Genomic DNA, 23,327 nt, shown 5'->3' on the forward strand with positions numbered 1-23,327 from the left:
GTCACAGCGTAATGCGCTAACCACATGCATGCACACTCCCCTCCCCTGACTCAGCCCCCAGAGAGACAGGCAGACATGAAACAAGAAGCCTGCGTGAAAGAAATCCTTTGTACCACATGGTGAGCCCTCACGCGAGAAGCCCTGAGAAGGTCCACCTCTGACACTGCCCCACATGCATTACCTTGCACATAATACGATTCCTGGAAAACAATGCACTTCAACAAGAGGAGGAATATTCAAACGATCCCTAAGGATTATTAAATTTATTTTTTGATAGCTTGTTAATTTTGTGCATGTGTCTCATGATCTCTGATCTCTGATGTTCCCTTCTGGTCTAGGGCAGACCATGGGTTGAGATGTGTTATGGTACATCTTACTGAGAGTACGTTGTATACATCCGGTGACTTGTAGATTTTGGGATCTTCATGTCTTATTGGCTACCGTAGCCTGGTGCCCCACTTTACTAGTTAGAACCTCACTTAGGAATCAAAGTTGCTCAGTTAATTTTGTTTTTTTTTTGTCATTTTTCTGGAAACCTTGCATTTGTTCTCTCTTGTACTTTGATGAACCTTTAGTGAAGAGTGAAAAGAGGGAAAGAGGCTTCAGTGAGTGTGGTCTATCCATCACACACTGTCCAGTGGTTCTTCTGACCATAGACTGGTGGTATTTTGAGAAACTTACAGCAATACAAGTTGGTAAAACTGCTGGAACACTGTGCAAATGTGGTACAGTGGATTGGATAATAGCCCCAAATACTGATATTGATATTATCTCAGGCATTAGATCATCTCAGGATATTGTTATGCCAAGGACATCTGTCTATACAATATTTAGATGAAATTATGGGAATTCTACAGATGTCATCTTAGTGGAAGAGTAGAAACAACCTTGTCTCTGTGGTAGTTGTATATCCTGGCAACAAGTGTGGTGTACGCTGGTACGCAGGACGTGGAGAATCATCACTCTTGTTTCTCACCGGGAGCGCGTTTTCTGACACATATGCAAGCCATTCCAAAGAGCTGTTGAAAATTCATTACTCAGACATGGACCCATAGCTTACAAGTTGACGTATAGGTAAGCTGCATCCAAATTAATTTTTAACATCTTTGATTAGCTAATGGCATTTGGCAGTTTGGCTGATACCAGACACAACTCCCCGTAACCCCAGATACTCAGCCAGATGACATCAGTCCCGGCGCTGGCTTGGAAAATGTTCTGCGCCCTGTGAGCTCCGTGACCCTGTCTTTCTAAGAGCTGTTCTGCATGCAGGACATTGAGTTAATTATAGAGAAGGAAATTCTCACCAGAGTCTGTGACCTGGATAGGTGGGGGTCACGGGGAAATTGGTTGATGACGCCCCCCTCCCCCAACACTCTAGGTTCTGAGGTCCATGCCCCCCCCCCTCCTCTCCCCACCAAAGTGCAAAGAAAGCAGTGAATCCGGATGTCCAGGAAGAGCACAGAAAGCAGGCTTGCACTGATTTGTTTACCAGATGTGAAGTTTACTGTCATTATCCATGGATGACTTTCACATTTTCTGCAGCATGCATAGCTCTTCTTGGGACACGTGATTGTGGGGAGGGGGGGAGGGGGCAGGGGAATTTGAGCAGCTCAGTAAAGGTACTCTCTCTACCTGCATTTACACCTTTTTCCCAAGGGAGGGCGCTCCTCATCGTGTTCTTCCTAGTGGACACTGACCATATTGTTGTTAGTGTTTATGATAAGGCAAATGTTTCCTTTGTTCACACAGAGAGACGTCTAATAGGGAAAACGTGTTATGGTGCAAATATTGGTGATTCAATGTTAACGGGTGCCTTAATTGCATTGTATCAAAGCAGGATGTGAAGGGTACATAAAAGACCAATAAACATCACATTTCATGTTTCTGTGTGAACTCCAGAAGGTCTTGCTGGCAAATAAGGGCACTTTCATCTCAAAGCAAATGCTGAGTTGCGTCACGGAGCTGATCAGAAACAAATGAGACTGCATCACCCAGTCTGTATGCCACACTCTGAAGCACAACACAGCAATGGCCCCTAAACTGCTTGTTAATTTGTCCTCTTCTGTAACGCCTAAGAAAACAGATGCCCTGGTCCTGTTGCATGAACTGCTCTTTCAGATTTTATTTCTATTCTAACTTGCGGGGAACAAAGAGGATAAACATATTTTGCTAATAATTGGTGGTTATAAAATGTTTAATATTGAGGTAATTTTAAATGGCACTCGTTTTGCCTCTGGCAGGCGTGGGAATCAGAGTGCACGCACCTGAAAGCACAGCCGCACGTTTGAGCTTTGGTATGGGAGTGAGGTCATGCGTTTCTCTGAGTGAGAACAAGAAGTTTGTTTCTCTGTAACAATGAAGAAGAGCATGCAGAGTGCCTCTCATGGATGAGGGACAGTATGAGGTCCAGACTGCAGGCCTTTATGTCTCTCTCTCCCTCCCTTTCTCCTCTCACTTCTCTGTCACTGTTGTTTCTTCCTCCCTCTTTTCTCTCAGATGTGAATGAGTGTGAGGAGCTGAATGGTGGCTGCCAGCAGACCTGTGTGAACACTGACGGGTCGTACCATTGTGAATGCGGCGAGGGGTTCCGCCTCCACGCCGATGGACGCACGTGCATCGGTGAGTGACCCGCCCGACCAGCGACTGACCAACACGCTCATCCACTGCACACGTGTCCCTGAGCGGCATAGGGGAGAGGGGCTTGTTTTCTTTGTTGTGTTTCAGAAACAGGACGTTCTGTGAGTACTGTAAGACGACAACATGAGCTGATGTTGAACCAAATTCCATGTGTTTACTGCTTGAATGCGTTCAGAACCAGAACATACTACTTAAGGTGAAAGAGCCTCCATCCGGAGCCCCCTGCTGCCATGCCTTCTTCTCCTGAAGAAGCAGATGTGATGAGACAGGTCAATGGGCGGCAGGGCAGCGTGGTACATGTAAGCCAAACGGCAGGAGCCAAAGAATCTGCTCCAAGCATTAGGAACATCTCCCACAGTCATGAAGTCAGCTTTCATTTTTTCCAGTCTCTAAGGATGTGAAAATGCGGGGTGATGGGGGGGGGGGGGGGGGGGGGGGTTGGGGCTGCTGGGGGTGAGTGGGTGCCTAATTTGTTGAGTCTGCGTAAGTCATCACGATATATATAAACCCTCCTCTTCATTCACAGCCAGGCTGTGTCATCACGTCTCTCTTTAGGGCACCCTGAAGGAGCAGACTTGACTTAGTAATTTGCCATGTCAATAAATCATTTTGAATAATCAGTCTGCAGAGACCAGTAGAGCAGGACTAGGGGCAGAGCTAAACATGGACTATGGGTAGTATCAGAGTGGGATAGAGTGCAGTGTCCTGGGGCCAAAATGGATGGCAAGTATGGAATATCCTCTGAAAGAATTCATTCTCATAACTCCACAGCTCATGTTCAGTTTTGACTACTGACTTTGAAGGCAAGATCCAGTGAAAATTTTTATGTTTTGAAATCGGTAGTAGCTTCTTACATACACCAATGAAAATTCTGAGCTGCTTCCTTTAAACTTAGAATCCAACCCTCCTCTAGCTGTTGATCCAGACCTTCATTACTACCAGCCAAAGCTTTTCATTGGAGTGATGTAGAGAAATATAAAACACTCTCAGAAGCTGTTCTCTACAGATAGCTCCCTGATGATGTGAAGACACTAGGAAGTGTACAGTAAACCTTGCAGGTGACATGATCATGTGTACATGATCACTTTCTCATTGCACAGAAATTGAAGGGGAAAAAAACAGATAATGCTTTCAAATCCAAATCCTTTCAAAGGAACATGAGAAGACTGGATCTCCTGGTTAATTAAACAGTTTTTTCCAGGTAGGAAGGGTATTAGAATCTGTCCGTAAGTCTTTAAGAGAGGAAATACTTGGAAATGAGTGCGAGAAGGATCCTGGAAATGTGAAGATCAGTTCCGCTTGTACGCTCCAGCATTCCTTGCACGAATATGCCTCAGGGTTCCCTCTTCTGGGGTGGTCTCTGGTATGAAGCTGACTGCTTACCTCTCATATGTGTTTCTGCCTTTCCCCTGGCAGCGGTGAACTCCTGCTCTGTGAAGAATGGCGGCTGCGAGCACAGGTGTGTGGACATGGGCGATAATCACTACAAGTGCGAATGCCGGCAAAACTACCAGCTAAAGAGAGATGGCAAGCATTGCGAATGTGAGTATTCCCCTGTGCCCCCTTCGGCTTTTACCTCTCACACTATCCCGGTCCCTCTGATGCGCTTACTGTCTGGCCCAGCCAGAAGACCAGAAAGCCACGAGACCAGCCAGAAGACCAGAAAGCCACGAAATCATATTTATGTACAGTTTAAATGTACTGAATCTGTAGATTCACCTGTCTTCTCTCACACTCACCCTGTTCTCTTGCTCTTGCTCTGATCTCTCCCTCTCGCTCTGATCTCTGCCCCTCACCCTGATCTCTCCTTCTTGCTCTGATCTCTCCCTCTCGCTCTGATCTCTGCCCCTCACCCTGATCTCTCCTTCTTGCTCTGATCTCTCCCTCTCGCTCTGATCTCTGCCCCTCACCCTGATCTCTCCTTCTTGCTCTGATCTCTCCCTCTCACGCTGCTCTGTCTCTCTCGATACTGGGGCATTGCAGTGAAGGATCCCTGTGTGGACAGGAATGGGGGCTGTGCACAGAGATGCAGCAGTGAGAATGGGCTGGCAGTCTGCAGCTGCAATCTGGGGTACAGACTGGCTGCGGACAGCAAGGGCTGCGAAGGTACACACACACACACACACACACACACACACGCACACACACACATACACACATGCACACACACACTCATTGGTGTAGTTCTTCCAAGTGAAACAATATTTTATGATTCCTTCCTCTGAAGTGGGTAAAAACAGGCTGTGTATTAAAAGAGCATTTTCATTACTACTCATTTTTCAGGCAGCATGCAAACACTCATGTTAAATTGAGTGTTTAACAGTCAGACCATTAATTGTAATGGTTGTTTATACTCCACCATGTCTAGCTACTGCAGTGAAAATATGGTATGCATCATCTGGTCGGCTTAGTTCCAGATCATTAAAATAGGACTTTATGCCCATGAGTGACCCTGAGTAGGTTATTGCCCTGATGTGAGCTGTGGGGGGTGAAAGCAGCCTCCTCAATCATTGTGCAGCACAAGCTTTGGTAACTTAATCCCTCACGATGTTCATTAGGATCATCACATCCAAGCCTTTCAGAGCTGAAACATAGTCCGATACTGGTCTGACACTGTTGCTCATTCAACTACAGTGGATACACTTATGTTCTTTTGTGCTGGAAGTCGCTCTGGATAAGAGTGCCTGCTAAATTAATGTAATGTAATGTAATAGTGTCATGGTCAGTCGTGTGTTCTTATATTAGTTCTGTACCATCTCCACACTATCTCTTTATGTGGTACTGTGTCTCACAGAGTATCACAGAATCTTCCCTTATAACTGTGTCACAGTGATTCATTGACTTGCAGTGAGTCTTGCCTGTTGTAACAGTGACTCACAGCATCTCATGTTTTGATGCCATCTCCTATAGACATTGATGAGTGCAGCTCGGGGCAGGCCAAGTGCGCGCACCGCTGTGTGAACATCCTGGGCTCCTTCAGCTGCGTCTGTAACCCTGGGTTTGAGCTGGGAGCTGACGGGAAACAGTGCTACCGTGAGTATGGATGACATCCGCCAGCCTGAAGGACCTGACCCGCCAAGCGTGAGGTAACAGTTGGCTCTCTGTGTCACCCTGCACCCAGGCATCGAGATGGAGATCGTCAACAGCTGTGAGAAGAACAATGGCGGCTGCTCCCACCACTGCGAGCACACCACGAACGGCCCCCTCTGCTCCTGCAACCAAGGCTACCAGCTGGCCGAGGACAGGAAGAACTGCGTCGGTGGGTGTCCCCTATTCAACGTGCCACACTTCCTCAGGTGTGCGTGCGAAGGAGTCGCACCTGGAGTGAAGGCTGCTCCCTGCTTGTTCCCACAGACAGTGAGGAGTGTGAGAGTGGGGAGGCCTGCTGCAGCCAGTACTGCAAGAACTACCCTGGGGGCTACGAGTGCAGCTGTAGGGCGGGGTACAGGCTCAACGTGGACGGCTGTGGCTGTGACGGTGAGGGCAACTCCGCCCAGCAACACACTCCCACTGCACTCCACTATGCCCGCTCATCCCTTTCCTAACCTCTGCTGTACCCACTAACCCCCTTCGTAATCACTGCTGGGCCCCATAAGCCTCTGTGACTGCCAGAACACCATCCAAAGATCCACACACGACACGCAAGTACATAAATTTTTATTTTAAAAAGAGGCCTCTGATTGTATGTCCAGGTTACGTTGCGGTTTTGGAACATCTACCGTGGAGTCATGTCGCTTCCACACATATTAACTTCTGAGGAGTTCAAGAGAGACGCTGGCAGAGAGCGCTGCTGCAGTCCTGCCTTTTGTCATCACAAGCATGTCATGTGCGTTTGTGAAAATAGACTAGGAGGAACGAGTTGGAGGCTGAGCAGCACTAAAGTGAGTTTACGACACTGAGAGAGCAGAGTACATTTGGAGAGCCATTAAGGTCTTTGAGGAAGTCGTGAGTCAGGTATTGGCTCAGAGGTGTGGGAGCGTTGCTCGGGGGAGTTGTTCAGACCGTGTCAAAAGCACGCCTCTATATTTCAGATGTGGATGAGTGTCTGGCTGAGACGTCTGGCTGTGACCACTTTTGTGTCAACACCCTGGGGAGCTTTGAGTGTCTCTGTCAAGTGGGCTTTCGCCTGGACTATGACCAGCGCTCATGTGTTCGTGAGTACTGCTTCTGCCTGGGGGTTGGGATGGTGGGTGGGGAGTTCTACTCACGGAAGGGCAGGTCAGAGTAAGGTTTTGGAGGTTTTTGGGGGAAGGGGATAATTGCGGGGTTCTGAATGAAGGGGGAAGAGGTAAGGGGTTCACAGGGTTGGATAGGGTCACTGCCCTATCTTTAGAGAACAGGGCAGTGAGAACACAGTATAACAAAGCCACAAAGCAGAAAGAGACCTGTGTCTGACCCACTCTAACATCAGCCCTCTGTCGCCAGCTCTGTACGACACCGACCTGAATGAGGATGAGGAGGATGAGGAGGAGGAGGGGGAGGAAGAAGAGCTGGAGGTGCTGCGGCTGCCCGACCTGCTGTTCCGCAGACCGCCGCAGCTCCTGCACTATACTGCGGCCCTGCACTCGCCCTTCACTGAGGAGGATGAGGAGGGTGGCCAGCATCTGCGTGGGGAGCTCTCCCTCGCCAGCAAGATCGGTAAAGTCAAGTGCCCTCCTTGAGTTGGTCTCCAGTTTGTGTTTTAGAGTCTACAGGAAGACACTCCACTTAGCTCTGTATTACAAACTCAAACTGTCTCGTGACAATCTTTGCGCTTTGGTATATTTGTTCGTGTATGTGTGAGCATTGTGTACATATACATGTATTTTGTGTGCATGTATGCTCTTCAGTGTGCTTGGATGACACTTTTGGGGAGGACTGCAGCCTGACCTGTGAGGACTGTGAGAATGGGGCCCTGTGCAGTGTGGAGAGGGACCGCTGTGACTGCCTGCCTGGGTGGACTGGGATTGTCTGCAATGAGAGTGAGCACCCGCATACCGAGGCCCTGACGGTGTCGCATCCACACCACGCCTTCATTACATTCCCGCTGTGTCGCCCCTGCATGCTCATTATCCCTCCCACATCACCGCTGCACCTTCATTACACTCCCACTGCGTCACTATCAGCTTACCAAACCCGGTGTTGTAGTTCGTTGGCATCCTCAGTAAACTACGCATTGTTAAAACTTGTCCAAACTCTTGAGATATCCCTCAAATTGGAATTTTTACACCCAGCTGTGTCAGCACCTCATCTCCATTACACTCTCACTGTGTCACCTCAATCTTTCGATTCGGGCACATTTCCATCAAATCCTCATTAACTCCAGATGTAAGTCATTCCTCCACAGTAGGATCAGGTGAACTCCTAACAACCAACTTTAGAAAGAGGTACTGAGGGGAACTGGAGTGGAAAGTAGCAAGAGAGTGGTGAGAGTTGAGTGCGTACCGTATCCAGACCAGCTACATGCAGCAGCGTGCCTCTCAGTTATTACTGGTTGCGCTATTTTTCTGCAAGAGAATCCAGGGATGAGACAAACACACCACCTTGAGCACAGACTGCCCACATCAGGGTTAAAACCAAGGAGCCATTGTTCAAAAGATTAAATGTTTCTTAACAAGCTTCTGTAGTGTGAATTTCTTCCGCTGGTGTGATGGCACATACAACCATTTACAAATAAGCTTAATTATCCTCATTATAGTGTCATTTTCTGGCCAAACCATAAGAAATTGGTCACATAATATGTGTGCTGGTGAGCTTTGTTTTTCTTCTCAGTTTGTAATATTATGGTTTTTCCCTCTTCAAGTTGCAAATGCTGTTAAGTGGGGAAATGTTGCAAGGCCCTGACCTCAAAGTGGCATTGTTAATGGGTTTTTGGTGGTGTAAACAACATCCTGTGGATTCAGAAAAAAAAAGTATGAATGACTCTTTCTCCCCCTCTTCCCTCTGTCACTTCCACTCTTTGTTTTTCTCTCCCCCATCTTCATTGCATTCTCTTCCTTGCTGCCCCATGATCTCTCCCTTCCTCTCCCCCGTGTCTGTCTCCCTCCTCCCCCTCTCTCTCTCCCCGTTTCCCTCTGCGCCTCTCCCTAGCCTGTCCGCAGGGGACTTTCGGCCCCGCCTGTAACAGTATCTGCCGATGTCAGAACGGAGGCTCGTGTGACCCTGTGACTGGAAGGTGTCGCTGCCCCCCGGGGGTCCAGGGGGTGATGTGCGAGGACGGTAGGGGCCTCCTTTGCCCGCCTGCTTTGGGGAAGCGCTTTCAAAGAGGCCTGCTGAAAATCAAACAGCGGGCCGGCATGGCGCTCACTGGGTCCCTCCACAGTTTCCCTCATTACTGTGACTTCAGGAGCTCTGGTTTACTGCACATTCTCTTTTATTGCTGTGGCAGCTGTGCGTGCTCCAGACAAAGGCCTGGAATATTTAATGCGCACCTTGTCCAGAATGGTTAATCCCAGGCTATCCCATTAGAAGTCACACGATCAACCTCAATACATCCCTTCTACTCCTTGAGCAAGCAGATGTTTGCCTTAATACATGCTAGACAGAGCAGAACAAGACTGATCTGCTCATCCTTGGTGTGGATACCATGTTCGCAGGCTGCCCCCAGGGGTACTTTGGAAGATCTTGCCTGCGAAGGTGCAACTGCCCCAACAACGGTCGTTGCCACCGGCTGTATGGGGCGTGCCTGTGTGCCCCGGGGCTGTACGGCCGCTTCTGTCACCTGCGTGAGTACCGCACCGCACACCTGCCCCGACCTCACCAATCTCCCACCAACAGCTCCTAACCACACCAGCATCTCCCAGCAGTACATCCCCCAACCGCACCAGCATCATGCACCTCACCCACATCATGCTGCACCGCCTGCATCAGGTGGCTTAAACAACATCTGGCTGCTGTACTAACATCACCTGTTCACTCAGGGTGCAGAGTTTGGAAAATACTTTGATCCCACATCACATCAAAGCCAGGGACTGTATTATTGACATCACAGCCAGGGGGTGCATTACAGATACATCATAGCCAGAGTGCGTGTTACAGACACATTCTAAACTCTTCCCCATCTGTTATGATGGGTATGATTGAAAATGTTTGTGGTAAGAGAAGTGTTTCTAATATCACAGGTTGAAGTCAGGAGATCATGTATTACTGAAATGTCTATCATCTGTTACCAATCTAGTCTGTTGCAGACCAGCTCAGCCTGATGTGGTTTAGTGAGAGGGACTGATGGTGTGTGTGTGTCTCTCCTCAGCATGTCCGCGGTGGAGCCACGGAGCAGGCTGCTCTGAGGAGTGTGACTGCGTGGTGGAGAATTCCCTGGGATGCGACGCTAAGGATGGGACATGCACATGCAAGCCTGGTTACCGGGGCAACAGGTGTCAGCAAGGTAACTGTCAGTTTGAGAGGGGGAATAATGGGGGTCGTGAGTGGATAAGATCCATTCCCAAGGTCACTTAGGCAGTAGTAACCCCTCATTATTCTGGTCCAGAGTGCGAGGTGGGGTTCTTCGGCCCTGGCTGTGTGCAGCGATGTGACTGTGCCGTTGGAGTGACATGTGACCCCCAGAGCGGACGCTGTGCCTCGAGGTGTCCCCCAGGATTCCATGGGGATCGGTGTCACCAAGGTGAGCAATGTCACCACCCACACTACAGACACACCCCAATCCACACCCACACACAGCACAGATATGTCCCAGTGTGCTTTGTGTGTGCTGTAAGCATGTGTAAAGGATTGTGTGTGTATAGGTTGTGTCTGTGTGAGTGTCTGAGTGTATGCGCATGTTCCCCCTGTTTCTTTGAAAGATATCCTTTTTTCCTTTTGCTGGTGGAAAGTTGCCTTTCCTCCAGCTTCAGGGACTCTCTGCTCAGAGGGGCTTGAGGTATTTAATAACTTTTCTGTTTCTGTTTTAACCATAATACCATTTCCCCAAAGACCCTCCAAGATAACATTCAGGGATATTTCAACATTAATGTGTTATCCAGACCTCCTTTTGAGTTGTGTTTTAAAGCAAACAAGGGGTCCATCTCCTCTGGGTTCTGTTCTGTTTTGAATCTGATGTGAGGTCAGGTCATGGATCCACACACTGTTGTCTTACTGAAGAGAAGGGAGTTCTGTGATGTTTCAAGTGAAAGAAAGGAGCAAAGAATTTCAGTACACATCTCTTACACCATTTACATTTTCTTCCACTCTTTGCCTTTTTTGGCTTTCCTTGGAGTAGCCTGCACACAAAACTCTCCTTCCCTCTCTGTATGTTTGGGGTAGCCTGTAGTGCTGGACACTTTGGAGAGAACTGTCAGCTGTCGTGTGACTGTGGGGGTGCACCATGTGACCCCAGGACGGGCCAGTGTATCTGTCCTGCGGGGAAGACTGGGTCGGCATGCCAACAAGGTGAGCACATGAGCGCCCGCCCCCTTTTCTGTGACTGTGTTTAAGTTCACTAAGCTTTTGCACCTTTTTTGAAGTCCCTGGCTTTCTCCTCACTGTCTAGCTTGCACACTATCTTACTATAGAGCCTAATTCTTTCCCACAGTTCGTTCCAGCTCAACAGCACCACCTGCTGCACCTCCCATGGTACTCGTTGTCTCTACCTCTCCCTCTCACGCGTGAGGTCCCCCCTGCTCTCTTTCTCACTGTCTCTCTCCCCTCCTAGTGGCATGAGCTCTGAAAGTAATACCAGACGTTGCAACTCTGAAAGAGATATAGGACAGAGTGAGTCTTCACACAGGTGTAGTGAGTGCTGTGCTTGAGCACGTTATGTGACCCTGTGAAGATGTGAACCTTTTTCAAAGCAGAGCTCAGAGAAGGACCTTCAGCATTACCTTCAGATGTACCATGTGATGTACTTACACCTTATTATTACAACAAAACCGCAATAGGATAGAACAAAAGAAATCCATTAGGGAAAAAGAATTCAACAAAAAAAAACTGAACTCCCTTGGGTCCTGTTGTGGTTGAAAGAGGGAGCAGTTCTCACAGTGACTTTGCAGTGACTGATGTCCATCCTCTCTGCAACAGATTGTGCAGAGGGATTATGGGGCATCAACTGCCAGTTCCCCTGTCCCTCCTGTGAGAATGGGGCATCCTGCAACAAGGACACAGGTTACTGTGACTGTGGCCCAGGGTTCACTGGAGAGTTCTGCCAGAACGGTGAGACCGAGTTTGCGTGCATTCTCTGTCAGAAGAGAGAGCCATAGCAGGCCAAGTGTATAGCCATATAATGCAATTACGCTAATGGTAAAATAACCATGACTAATTTTGCTACAGTCACAGCAAAGAAAGTGTTACTGTTCAGCATGTTTGTGAATCCTCCCTTTCCATGAACTCTGGTTCAAGGCAAGCAGAGCATTCATCTGTTCATCTGTATGGTCATGCCAATAAAGCTTGTTTGAATTTGAATTTAATTAGCATAGAATGTCCTGTTGTCACCTGGACACCTTGAGAAGAGGGCTGGTTTTTTCATACAGCAGGAGCTTTTTGCAAAAGCATTATGAGTTTTTCCTCTTATTTTTGAAGCACACCTTCTGCCTCTATTTATAGAGTACAATAGGAAAATTACAAGATTATTTTCACATTTAGGAAACCAGCTATAACTGGTTACTAATAAAACAAAAAAAAATACCAAGAATAGCCATCATTACCGTTTGCGGTCAGTTTTATTGTTATCGTTGTGGTGTGATTACCCTCATTCTCCTGACCTTGAGCAAGTGTATATTTTTATATTATACCTAAATGTATAGTTATAATTACACTTCTAGTTATTTTTCTAGGTGTGACCAGACCTTAATACTCTGCATCCACATTGACAGTGATGTTTTAGAACATTTTCTTTAATCTTGCTTTATATTGGCCATATAGCGTAAGAAGATTGTGTTCTCTCACAATCAGAGAGCATTGAGTGCAAATCTCATTTGTGATAGCCTGGTGCCATTCTAACTCAATGCCCTCTCATCCCTCCCCCTCCCACCTGCAGCCTGTCCCAGCGGGAGCTATGGACCGGGCTGCACGCACCCCTGCAGCTGTCACCCCGATGCCCGTTGTGACCCTGTGACAGGGGAGTGCTCCTGCCCGCCCGGGCGCACTGGCCACGACTGCAAGACAAGTGAGCAACACCTGACTGGCAGCTGCCTTTAGAGTCCCACCTCACCCCAGCATCTCTCAGTTAATAAATCTGTCAGGGTCTGCGGGGAAAGGACCCAGGCACAGATAATGTGGGCAGTACAAAAAGGCTAATCTTTACCGACAAATCCAAAAATCACAAGCAAAAATTGAAGTCAGAAAAACAGTCTAAACCAGTAGCCAAATATCCAGTGGAAAACAGACAATATCCAAAAACGGCAAGTAAAAGAGAAATCCGGGATAGGCAGAGTCCATAACAAGCAGAAACTGAACAGGCTTACAAACAAACAGCAGGAATGAAACAACTGAGACGATCTGGCAAAGAACAAAGAAAACAGCAGGGTATATGAAGGCAGGGAGATGATGAGGGGACAAGATACAGGTGTGTGGAACAGGCTTCAGGTGATGGGCGTGGCCGAGTAACAGGAGGGCGGGGAGGCAGGCGGGACAAGGAAACACAAGGACCTGTAAACAAAAACAAAAGACACACCCACACAGACAGACAGGGAGAAACAAGCAGCTCAGGCCGAAGTGCTGACAAAATCCACGTCACCCCAACTTCTCACTATAATAATATGGACCCACTTTACACCAGATGTCTTCAGATGAATATAGACCCCCTTTACCCCAAACATCATGTAGCTTATATACACAAGCTTTACCATGAACATCTCCTGACTTTTATAGACCAGCCTTACCCAGATGCTTTACCCAATACTCCAGTCAATTAAAAAAAAAAATTCCTGCTTAGACCTGCCTCAGCCAAACCAGTATGAGCTACATCATTTCCGCTGTTTGCGTTGAGACTGTCCCTGTTTCTCCGTCCCTGGTTTCGCAGTGTGTGAAGTGGGCTTCTGGGGTGCAGGATGTGCCAAGCAGTGCCAGTGTGCCAACAGTGCCCTGACCTGTGACCCCGTGAGTGGGCGCTGTGCGTGCGAGGCAGGGTTCACCGGGGACCGCTGTGAGCAGAGTAAGAGCCGCACCCCCATACCAACTTTGAGTGACAGCCAAGAAATTGCACACCACACATGTTCATTGGTGATGTGAACTACAGTTCGTGTGCAGTCATTGTTTGCCTCACCACCACACCCCCAGAACTCACTCCAGATTTACAGAGAAACATTGCCATCTACAGGCAAAACTTTAATATTTGTCAAATCCATGATACAGTGTACATTCCTTCAGATTTAACCTAAAAATCCTGAGGAAATACAGTACCAGTCAAAAGTTTGGACACACTTGATTAAGATAATGGGAAACATGCATTCAAAGACTTGATCTAAAGTCTTATGCTTAAATGCTTGAAATCTGTTTCTTAGGCAAATATAAACAGTGAAGTTGATACCTATGTATGAATTTGTTTTCAACAAAAAAATTTGGCAACATGGAAGGATCTAAAATAAAAGATAGTTTTGATTTGTTTAACACTTTTTTGGTCACTGTATAATCAGGTTTGGGTTATTTCATAGTTTTGATGTCTTTACTATTATTCTAAAATATGGAAAATAGTAAAAATAAAGAAAGTTGGTATGTCTAAACTTTTGACTGGTACTGTATGTGTATGTGTCTGTGTGTGCATGTACTCACTCTGTTTCTTTGACAGATACTTTTTGTCCTTGTGTATGTGTCATGCTTTGAATGTGTGCAATTTTGTCCTTCATTCATACATTTGGCATGATCTTCCCTCAGAGTGTTCCAAGGGCAGCTATGGCCCAGGCTGTGAGCTGAGCTGTCAGTGTGAGAATGGGGCAGGTTGTGATCATGTGAGCGGAGCCTGTACCTGTTTGGCTGGCTGGGCCGGGACCTTCTGTGAGAAGCGTAAGTCACAGACCCGTACAGCTCACACCACAAAAAAGTCACAGGCCCATACAACCCCCGGGAAAACAAAGTCACAGACTCACACAACTCATGGGAAAACAAAGTCACAGACTTGCACCTCTCACACCAGACTCATATAGCTTGAACCAGTGTAGTCACTGCTTAAATCAGTACAGTCACACACTATCAGAGTTCACAGCAAGGTCATAGATTGGCACTGTTCACACCAGACCCACATTTATTGTCACTGCAGGCCCAATCTACACAGGCCCACGAGGGGGTCTTCCAGCTCACCCTCTCACAGTGTGGTTAGTCAGGAGGCTGGCTAAAACAGGATCACTTTTTACAGTCGCTCTGTGGTAAAGCTATTTCCCCAGCTGTTGTGTGCACAGACACAATCTAGGGTGATTCAATTACTAACTATGCTTCTTGTGTGCTATTCAGTTTGGGCAGATATGTAAAGTTTTTATAGCTGAGATCAAGTTTTTAAATGGGTATGGTCTGGCTAAATCCCTGAAACTTCACACTGAAAACTCATCAGAATATAGCAACAGCTATAACAAGGTAGCTTTGCCAGCCCTGCACAGAGAAGCATGTGCTGTAGCTTTACTTTGCTTTAATTGGGAGGGTGGGGGTGTGCTCCAGCAAATGAATCATGTGATGTAAATGCGTGTTTCATGGACAGCGCTGGGTATTCCTAAAGAGTGTCCTGCAGTAAAGACAGGAAGTCTACTAAGTGGCAAAGTAATCATTTAGGACTCTGGCTTGTGTGGGCCATGAAATTGAAATCCTCAATTTCACAGAAGTACAAACACTGGTCAAATTTAATTTTGTGCATGCATCTCGAAGCATGTGCACAGTGAAAGAGAAGTGTGTGGAGAGTGTCCTCTTCTGGACAAACAAATTACTGCACTCTCAGGCCAAAAACGCAGTCCTGCACAAATGCACACATCTGTCCCGTGATCAGCGCAATCAAAGCATTTCACTTTCGTGTCATTCTCTACACATACCAAGCAAATAATACGCCAAACCCATCCCACTCAACCTAGCACTCAAACTAGCACTGTTTTTTGGTAAAGCCCTTTAATTGGGTAAAAATCTGAAATGGTGATATTAACAGCAGGTTTCTAAATGGAGTTCCGACTCAGACAGTTGTATCCTCAGGGCAGTGATGGAAGCTGTGACTCCCTCCTGCTAGTGGAGAGAAATCTGCTGTCGGATCATCACCACAGACCCAGACGCAGCACCGGGAGGTCCAGCAGACAGAAGGGATTAAGGGTTTTCTGCCCAGATGTTCCCCCCTCACACACACACTCACAGCTGGTTAGATTACCGTGTCCTCATCAGTCTGCCTTTAATGGGTGTGCAGCGTCCAGCTGGCCATTTTTACAGCGAAGCCACAACAGAGGCAAACACAGATATAGGGTTATCCATGAAAGCTAAATACACACTGAGCCACATCCCCAGAATAAACATTTGCAGAAGCGTGGAAACGATGGTTAGCGTTTGACTGTAGGGCTGAGCAGAGCAAGGCGTCTGCACAGATAGGATAAGGAAATCGAGCATTAAAATCAGCAACCATTGGTACCAGAAACTGAAGCAGGCTGTGATTGGGCCCGACAGGAGGGCGTGTCCTACCGCTGTCACTCAATCCCAGGCGCAGGCCGGAGGAGCGAGCCCTAACCAACCCAGCCGACGACAGGAAGCTGTCAGAGAGCATACTTTAAATACATAATGACATATCACTCTGTGGTCAGTACCCTTCCTCCCCTTTAACAGTGCCAGGAGCTGTTCTGAATGTATCGCTTGAAGGTCTCAGATGTCTCTCATCACATGTGGAAACAAGCTTTCCAGTGCTATGTCGGAAAGCGTGTGCACCTTCACCTAATCATTTGGTAAGCATTCAGTAAAAAAATCAGAACAAAAAGCACACGTTTAGAAAATGCAGCTTAGGGTCTTGTATCGTCTTTCACATTCCGCACAGTCTACAGCTCCGAGAAACATTTTAACAGTCAGATTCTATCGCTCCCTGCCCAATGAAAAACAGATTTGAGCAACCACAGCAGCGCTCCGTTTAAACAGTAACCTGGCTTTGTTTAAGGGGCGGGGCTCCTGGACCCTGACGACAGGACTGCGGACTCAGCAGGTGTTCTAATTACCGTGCTCTCTGTGTGCCTCTCTCTCCCCCCAGAGGGAGCGGCCCGCTGCCTCCCAGCTTTGATGTGGTGCGGACACTCCGCAGATGGGGGGATATGAGATCACTTAACGAATGCTGACGCTTCGCAAACGAGCAGCAGAGCGCAGCACGGTTTAATATTGGATTTTTTGGTTGGTGGTAGGGCGGCTACAGAGACTTGGCCGCTTTTCCTTTGCGTAACATCCAATCCTAACCAGAGGATGTTCTGTCTTGGCTTGCAGCGTGCCCGGACGGGTTTTACGGCCTCGACTGCGGCCAGATGTGCGAGTGCAGGAACGGTGCCCGCTGTGACCACATCACAGGGGCCTGCCACTGCTCCCCAGGCTGGGCTGGAGCCCAGTGCACTCTGGGTAGGGATCCCACATCATTAAAACAGGGTGTGAGAGAGCCACTCTCGGCCCATCACGGCATCTTTCCCTTAAAATACGCTGCAAATGTGTTTGTGAACAATTATCTGTGTAATGATATCCTGCGTGTCTTGTTTAGGGATGTTAGTGTGTGTGTGTGTGGGTTTGGTGGGGGGAGGGCGGGGGCATACATTGTTAATTAGGGTATAGTCAGGATAAATACATCCACGTGTGTATTGGGACGGATTTTAAAAAGTAACTTGGGAAAGCACTTTTAGTGCCGCCAGTCTTTCTGTTGGGCTCTAATGAATCCGGTCATGTGCCCCTCCAGATCAGTGTCTTGTTTTAAATGGGTGAAAGGCCTTTTTCCCACAGCAGAGTGTGCGCAATTCTCTGGAGAGCAGGCAGGCCTGGTCTATGACACTCTCCCTGCCTCTGCCGCATGCAGACACTTTTGTGTTCTGTGCCGGTTGCAGCCTGTCCGACGGGGCACTTTGGAGAGAACTGCAGCCAGACCTGTGACTGTGACAATGATGCCACCTGTGACCACATCAGCGGGCGGTGCAGCTGTGTGGCCGGGTGGACAGGTCCGCGGTGCCAGCAGCGTGAGTGGGGTGCCAACGAGCCTCGGCCCAGCAAATGGTTCAATCTGCTGTTCCTGTTGTAGTTGATCCAGGATGTGTAAATGCACGGAAGGGTGTCTAAAAAACATGATGTAAGATGTAATCTGCTCGGATGGCTCTGTATGCTTCCTCTGTATGTGCGATAGAATATGTCTGAGTGACGTTTGAGTATGTGTGTATGAGTAGTTGTGTGACGGAGTTTGTATGTTCAGCTTGTCCTCCTGGGTCATATGGAGTGGACTGCAGTCAGCTGTGCCTCTGCCAAAATGGCGGCTCCTGTGATCACGTGACGGGTCAATGTTCCTGCCCTGCTGGCTGGACAGGGTCGGCCTGTGAGCTGGGTCAGTATTGCAATGGGGGCCAACCCCCGGGTCACGGCACCCTAAACCACACTTCCTGCTTTTGGGGTTTAAACGACAGAACATGCCAGGATGTAAGAATCATGACAGATGTAGATGACTAAAGAAAATGTTACAATCTTGGGGGCTGGAATTCAGGAGGGTTAAGAGTTTGCTTTCAATTAGAGACTGGTAAACACCTGGAAAACCAGGAGAGGTGATGCCTTAGCCCAATAATGTCTTAATTTTAATGCTGCACGTGGGAGAGACCTTGCTGCCAATCCCTGTGTGTGTTGGGGGGTGTTGCTGTATGGCAGGATGAATTATCTGACGTTTCTCCATCCCTTTGCTGTAGAGTGTGAGGAGGGGTGGTACGGGGCCGGATGCAGGCAGACCTGCAGCTGTCTGAATGGAGGCAAATGTGACAGACTCACAGGGCAGTGTACCTGTCAGCACGGCTGGACCGGGAGTCACTGTGAAGCAGGTGAGAGTGATGCTGCAAGTGCCCAGCTACATTACAGGAAAAATTCATCCTTTGAGAACATGCTACATCTCTGCCCCCTGCAGCCTGCGCAGACGGTTACCATGGCGAACGATGTGAGCACAAGTGTGACTGCGAACACGGGGAAACCTGTCACCATGTGACAGGGAGGTGTCAGTGTGACCCGGGCTGGAGGGGGGCCAGGTGTGACAAATGTGAGTGTCCCACTTTACCTGCAGAGAGGACCACATCCTTACCTTAAACATTGAGCTTCAGAAAATATTTAAAGATGACCGTTTCTCAGCTTTTGTGTGAGAGGATATTGCTGTTGGATTGTGTAATGACCTTATTCTCTATCATGTACAAATTGTAGTTTGATAGAATACTGTAAAAACTGTAGTAAAGTACTGAGTCTTGGCACACATGGAGGTTGTGGTTAGATGACTGATGAATGAGGAGCCTATGGACATTGATCAGTGTGTCAGTGATGGCAACCCCATGGCTTTCTCTTCCAGCCTGTTTGCCGGGGTATTTCGGTGGGAGCTGCACCCAGCAATGCATTTGCCCGGCTGGGGTATCCTGCCACCATGTGACAGGGGAGTGTGGGTGTCCTGCCGGGTTTACTGGGAACGGCTGCACAGAGAGTAAGCGTCACTTTTTTTTTATTCCACACCAGGCCCTTTTTTCCGTCTCTTACTTAACATCTGATAAAAGTTACACTTAAATTGCCAAGTAAAACAGGGAGGCATTGTTGTGTCTCTCCCACACGGATAATGGTCAGGAATGCAGACACGCGTAATGACAGTAAAGTAATGGTCTCTTTAGTCTGGTCCTGTCTTATCTGCTGCACACGCTGCTGCACTAAGTGCTGCACTTATGTGAAAACATTGACTGCTCTGTTTCACGATTTATCTGTAGTGTAAGTATGTGTGCGTGTTTATTTTTGTGTAACCCTCTGTGTGTGTGATAGTGTGTATACTTGTATGTGTGTATTTTGGGCAGTGTGTATTTGTATAGGTGCTTGAGTGATTGTGCATGTATGCTTGTGTGTGTGTGTGTGTGTGCGCGTGTGTGTGTTTGTATATGTCCCAGCTCTATTCATTGCCTCTTTTGCAGCTTGTCCCACTGGCACATTTGGTCAGAACTGTACGAACCTGTGCCAGTGCTCCGGAGTCCATGAACAGTGTCACCCAGTTACGGGGAAATGCACATGCCTACCTGGCTACTACGGAAACCACTGTGAACTCAGTAAGGGTTACCATTTACAGAGTGTGACTTTTCTGATGCTGTGAGCTCTAGGCATGGTGACTATGTGTAAAGTAGTATTAAGATGTACTATTCCTGTATGAAGCAATTTAAAGGTGTTGTGTTTCTATATGAAGCAGTTTAAAGGTGCTATATTTCTGTATGAAGCAGAATAAATTTTTCCTTGATAATGTTGAAAAAAGACTGGAATAAGACTTATTATATCCCCCTAGAGTGTAGAGAGGGGACCTATGGGTCAAACTGCAAGCAGAGATGCAGGTGTGTCAATGGAGGGCGCTGTGACGCCTCCACAGGAGCCTGCGAATGCCCACCAGGCGTTGTTGGAGCTGACTGCAGCCATGGTGAGTATGTAAGCATGCCACACCCATCAGGGGAGATACCCCATGCCAGCTGGATTAGCAGCGAGAGTTCCTTACCATTGATTATTGCACATTTGAACGGATATGAATGCTATGTATCCTTGCATTCCCCAGGTTGCCCAGCCGGACGGTATGGAAAGGACTGTGCCCGGGTGTGCTTCTGTGGCGAGGGGGGGCGCTGCCATCCAGTGACAGGGAGGTGTTTCTGCGCTCCAGGCAGAATGGGACAGTCCTGTCAACAAGGTACTCAAATCCCCCAATTCCCCCCACCCAAAAAAAAAAAAAAAAAACAGGGTACATACTCAGGAAGTTCTTAAAACACTGATTTATCTATTGAGAACTGGACCAAAAAAATTCTCAGTCCTGGCTGAAAGGAACTTTCACTTTTTTCACTACAAAAATGACAGCTCACGAATGCTCCAGTTCCTCTTTAAAAGAATATAGTTACAGCCATATTTTCCTGGAGACCAAAAACCTAAATTGCATTCCTAATCTTGCCGTTTATCAGTGGTTCCACTGGTTTTGCAATTCTGACTTTCCAGAACTCTGCAAATGCTCTCGCTGAGTGCACCACGTGCATCTGCAGACGTGCCACTGCTTATGTTGCCGTGTTTAATGTTTATAGAAACCTATAAGTAGCTCATTTTCCATGTTCCATGTCGATGGACTTGGCAGAGAAACAAATAAATAAACAGGAGAATCAAAGTGATTTGCTTATTGTTTTCCCAATCTAAATTACCCAAAGAAACATGATTAGTCTTTTATTGCCGTGCCAAATTAGGCCACTTTACCATCGCAATAATGAACTGTTGCAAAAATAAACGTGTGTGCGAGTGTGTGTGTGCCTGTGCACGACTGCCGAACAGAAAACTATGATAACAGGAATGCTAATGTTAGTTTCCATCGCTACCAAGAGTTGTTGATTGTGTTTCGCGCCTCCCGCAGCCTGCCCGAGGGGGCGCTATGGAGCACAGTGCCGGAACACTTGCGCGTGTCAGAATGGAGGCATCTGTGATCCCCGTGATGGTGCCTGTCAGTGCGGGCTGGGCTGGACAGGGCCACACTGTGAGAGAGGTAGGTCTTAGTGTCCCGGTATGTTACAGGGTGTGTCTCAAAATGAGTTACACGTGGTGTGTTTGTGTGTCTCCAGTGCTCCACATAACTGAGTGTGTTACAAGGTATGTTAATGTGTTTGTGCGTACAGCATGTTGCAGGATGTCACAGTGTGTATTTACATTATATGCCTCAGTTTCTTTGCGCTGTCCGAATGTGTAGTTGTGTCTAAGCATGTCATACATGCGTCTTTGTATGTTACAGCATGTGTCTCAGGGAAATATGGTGCCAACTGTGAGCTGGACTGTCCGTGCCAGAACAACGGGACATGTGATCGCTTCACAGGGTGCTGCCGCTGCACTGCTGGATACTACGGCCACTCCTGCCAACACAGTACGTGCATCCCACCAATTTTAAACTTGTCCCCACTCTCTGACCCTCTTCACATTCACTTTTATTTCACCGACGTGACATTCTGACCGTGATTCTCACATTTCGTTCTCTCTGTGCATTGGAAGAATGTCCATCCGGACTTTTCGGACCGTCCTGTGCCCGCCCGTGCGACTGCAAAAACGGCCAAACATGCGATCGTGTGACCGGCCAGTGTTTGTGTCCTCCTGGCTTCCATGGTGCTCAGTGCCAGACACGTGAGTGTGACCACCAACATGACCTGTTTGACGGAGGAGAGAGGGTGGACGATACTAGCATACTGTACTCTGTGGAACAGAGACAGTGTTTGACCGTTACCATACTGTGCCTTACGGGACTGACACCGGGATTAGCATACTGTGTGGTGTTGAACAGAGGCTGCATTTTAGCCAGACACCGCTGACAGTCACCCCTCGTGCTGAGACTGGCAGAGGATTGAGTTACTCTGTATCCTAGTGGAAAGAGCAGACAGGGTCACTTGATGAGAGACAGGTGTTTCCTTGCTCACGCAGTAAGGTCCTTAATGCATTCCTGCCGCCTCTCTCCCTCCCTCTCTCTGACCATGAGACTAGACTGGTTTCTGCCCTGCAGAGTAAACTCCTAACTGCCCACTCCGGCCTCAGCCAGAGCACAGTGTGGAGTGGACAGCAGATGCTGAACAGAAAGTGCTGTACTAAGACTGTGTGTGTGTGTGTGTGTATGTGTGTTTGTCTTTGTGTTGGCAGGCTGTGAGGCAGGCAGGTTTGGGGTGGGCTGCCAGCAGCAGTGTGACTGTGAGGGGGCGGCTCCCTGCCATCCCATCACAGGACAGTGCCTGTGCCCTCCTGGGAAGATGGGAGATCGATGTGAGAAAGGTGCAAATGCCCCTCAGGACACCCCTCCAAAACCACACACAGAAACACACTGGTTCTGAGAGTCACACATATCCAGACACACTGAAGTCACATGCATATACAGACATAGTGGACACTCAACACTTACATGCACCCTCAGACAAAAGAGAGAGCATGAGCTGTATCATATAACAATTTCTGTCAAATTTTGACACACAGGCATTGAACAAGTCTCTCTTTCACTCTGTCCATTTCTTTATCTCTCTGTCTATACTTCTGTCTGCCTGTGTCCCTCTCAGATTGTGAAGGTGACCACTTCGGCCCCGACTGTTCCCTGGAGTGTCGGTGTTCGCGTCAGGCGCGCTGTGACGCACGTAATGGGCGCTGCATGTGCCCCGTCACCTGGATGGGGCCCACCTGCGCTGAAGGTAACATCTCGCCCCGTCAGCAGGACACTGATACGTCCCTCTTGAGCTGCCCGTCACATGAGAGCGGAGGCCTTCCGCTGTAAAGCTAAAACAGGTTTAGTGAAATCCTCTGTCAGTAACTCTGTCAGGATCAGGCCTGCGGCTCCAGTCATGCTCCTGTCTTTTTCTCGCACGGCTCTGCTCTCTGACAGTTATTTTAATCGTGACGCCATGGGGCATCGGGCTTGAAGCGGTCTCAGCTTCCCTCCTGAGCCCCGCTCAGGACAGAGAGGCACGCCTGCTTACTGCTGGCAGCGAGACCTGGAACATTTGTTCTTCATTTGAAGGGAGTGTGTGTGTTTTTCTCTGCTCACAGGGGGACCCCCAGACCCTGCCCTGAAGTACACCCAGCTCCAGGGGGGGCGACCTGACGGCTCACACTCCTAG

The 23,327-nt window shown here is 48.2% G+C and overlaps 1 protein-coding gene across 1 annotated transcript in view; it reads left to right on the forward strand.

Moving 5' to 3' along the window:
• The window catches only part of megf6 (multiple EGF like domains 6), a 45,323-nt gene extending 21,996 nt beyond the window's left edge, over positions 1–23,327 (forward strand). The window contains exons 6-38 of the mRNA XM_036537629.1: positions 2,497–2,619; positions 4,054–4,179; positions 4,621–4,743; positions 5,548–5,670; positions 5,759–5,896; positions 5,992–6,114; positions 6,669–6,791; positions 7,063–7,275; positions 7,467–7,598; positions 8,707–8,835; positions 9,213–9,341; positions 9,866–10,000; positions 10,103–10,237; positions 10,876–11,001; positions 11,629–11,760; positions 12,584–12,712; positions 13,568–13,699; positions 14,419–14,547; positions 16,966–17,094; positions 17,568–17,696; positions 17,927–18,055; positions 18,408–18,536; positions 18,620–18,748; positions 19,049–19,177; positions 19,650–19,781; positions 20,012–20,140; positions 20,273–20,401; positions 21,104–21,232; positions 21,476–21,604; positions 21,730–21,858; positions 22,366–22,494; positions 22,773–22,901; positions 23,257–23,327. Of these exons, the coding sequence (XP_036393522.1) occupies positions 2,497–2,619; positions 4,054–4,179; positions 4,621–4,743; positions 5,548–5,670; positions 5,759–5,896; positions 5,992–6,114; positions 6,669–6,791; positions 7,063–7,275; positions 7,467–7,598; positions 8,707–8,835; positions 9,213–9,341; positions 9,866–10,000; positions 10,103–10,237; positions 10,876–11,001; positions 11,629–11,760; positions 12,584–12,712; positions 13,568–13,699; positions 14,419–14,547; positions 16,966–17,094; positions 17,568–17,696; positions 17,927–18,055; positions 18,408–18,536; positions 18,620–18,748; positions 19,049–19,177; positions 19,650–19,781; positions 20,012–20,140; positions 20,273–20,401; positions 21,104–21,232; positions 21,476–21,604; positions 21,730–21,858; positions 22,366–22,494; positions 22,773–22,901; positions 23,257–23,327 (4,280 nt within the window). The remainder of the gene's footprint in view (positions 1–2,496; positions 2,620–4,053; positions 4,180–4,620; positions 4,744–5,547; positions 5,671–5,758; positions 5,897–5,991; positions 6,115–6,668; positions 6,792–7,062; positions 7,276–7,466; positions 7,599–8,706; positions 8,836–9,212; positions 9,342–9,865; positions 10,001–10,102; positions 10,238–10,875; positions 11,002–11,628; positions 11,761–12,583; positions 12,713–13,567; positions 13,700–14,418; positions 14,548–16,965; positions 17,095–17,567; positions 17,697–17,926; positions 18,056–18,407; positions 18,537–18,619; positions 18,749–19,048; positions 19,178–19,649; positions 19,782–20,011; positions 20,141–20,272; positions 20,402–21,103; positions 21,233–21,475; positions 21,605–21,729; positions 21,859–22,365; positions 22,495–22,772; positions 22,902–23,256) is intronic.

This window comes from Megalops cyprinoides, chromosome 9, assembly GCF_013368585.1.
Source record: "Megalops cyprinoides isolate fMegCyp1 chromosome 9, fMegCyp1.pri, whole genome shotgun sequence".
In the NCBI taxonomy this organism is placed as follows: domain Eukaryota; kingdom Metazoa; phylum Chordata; class Actinopteri; order Elopiformes; family Megalopidae; genus Megalops; species Megalops cyprinoides.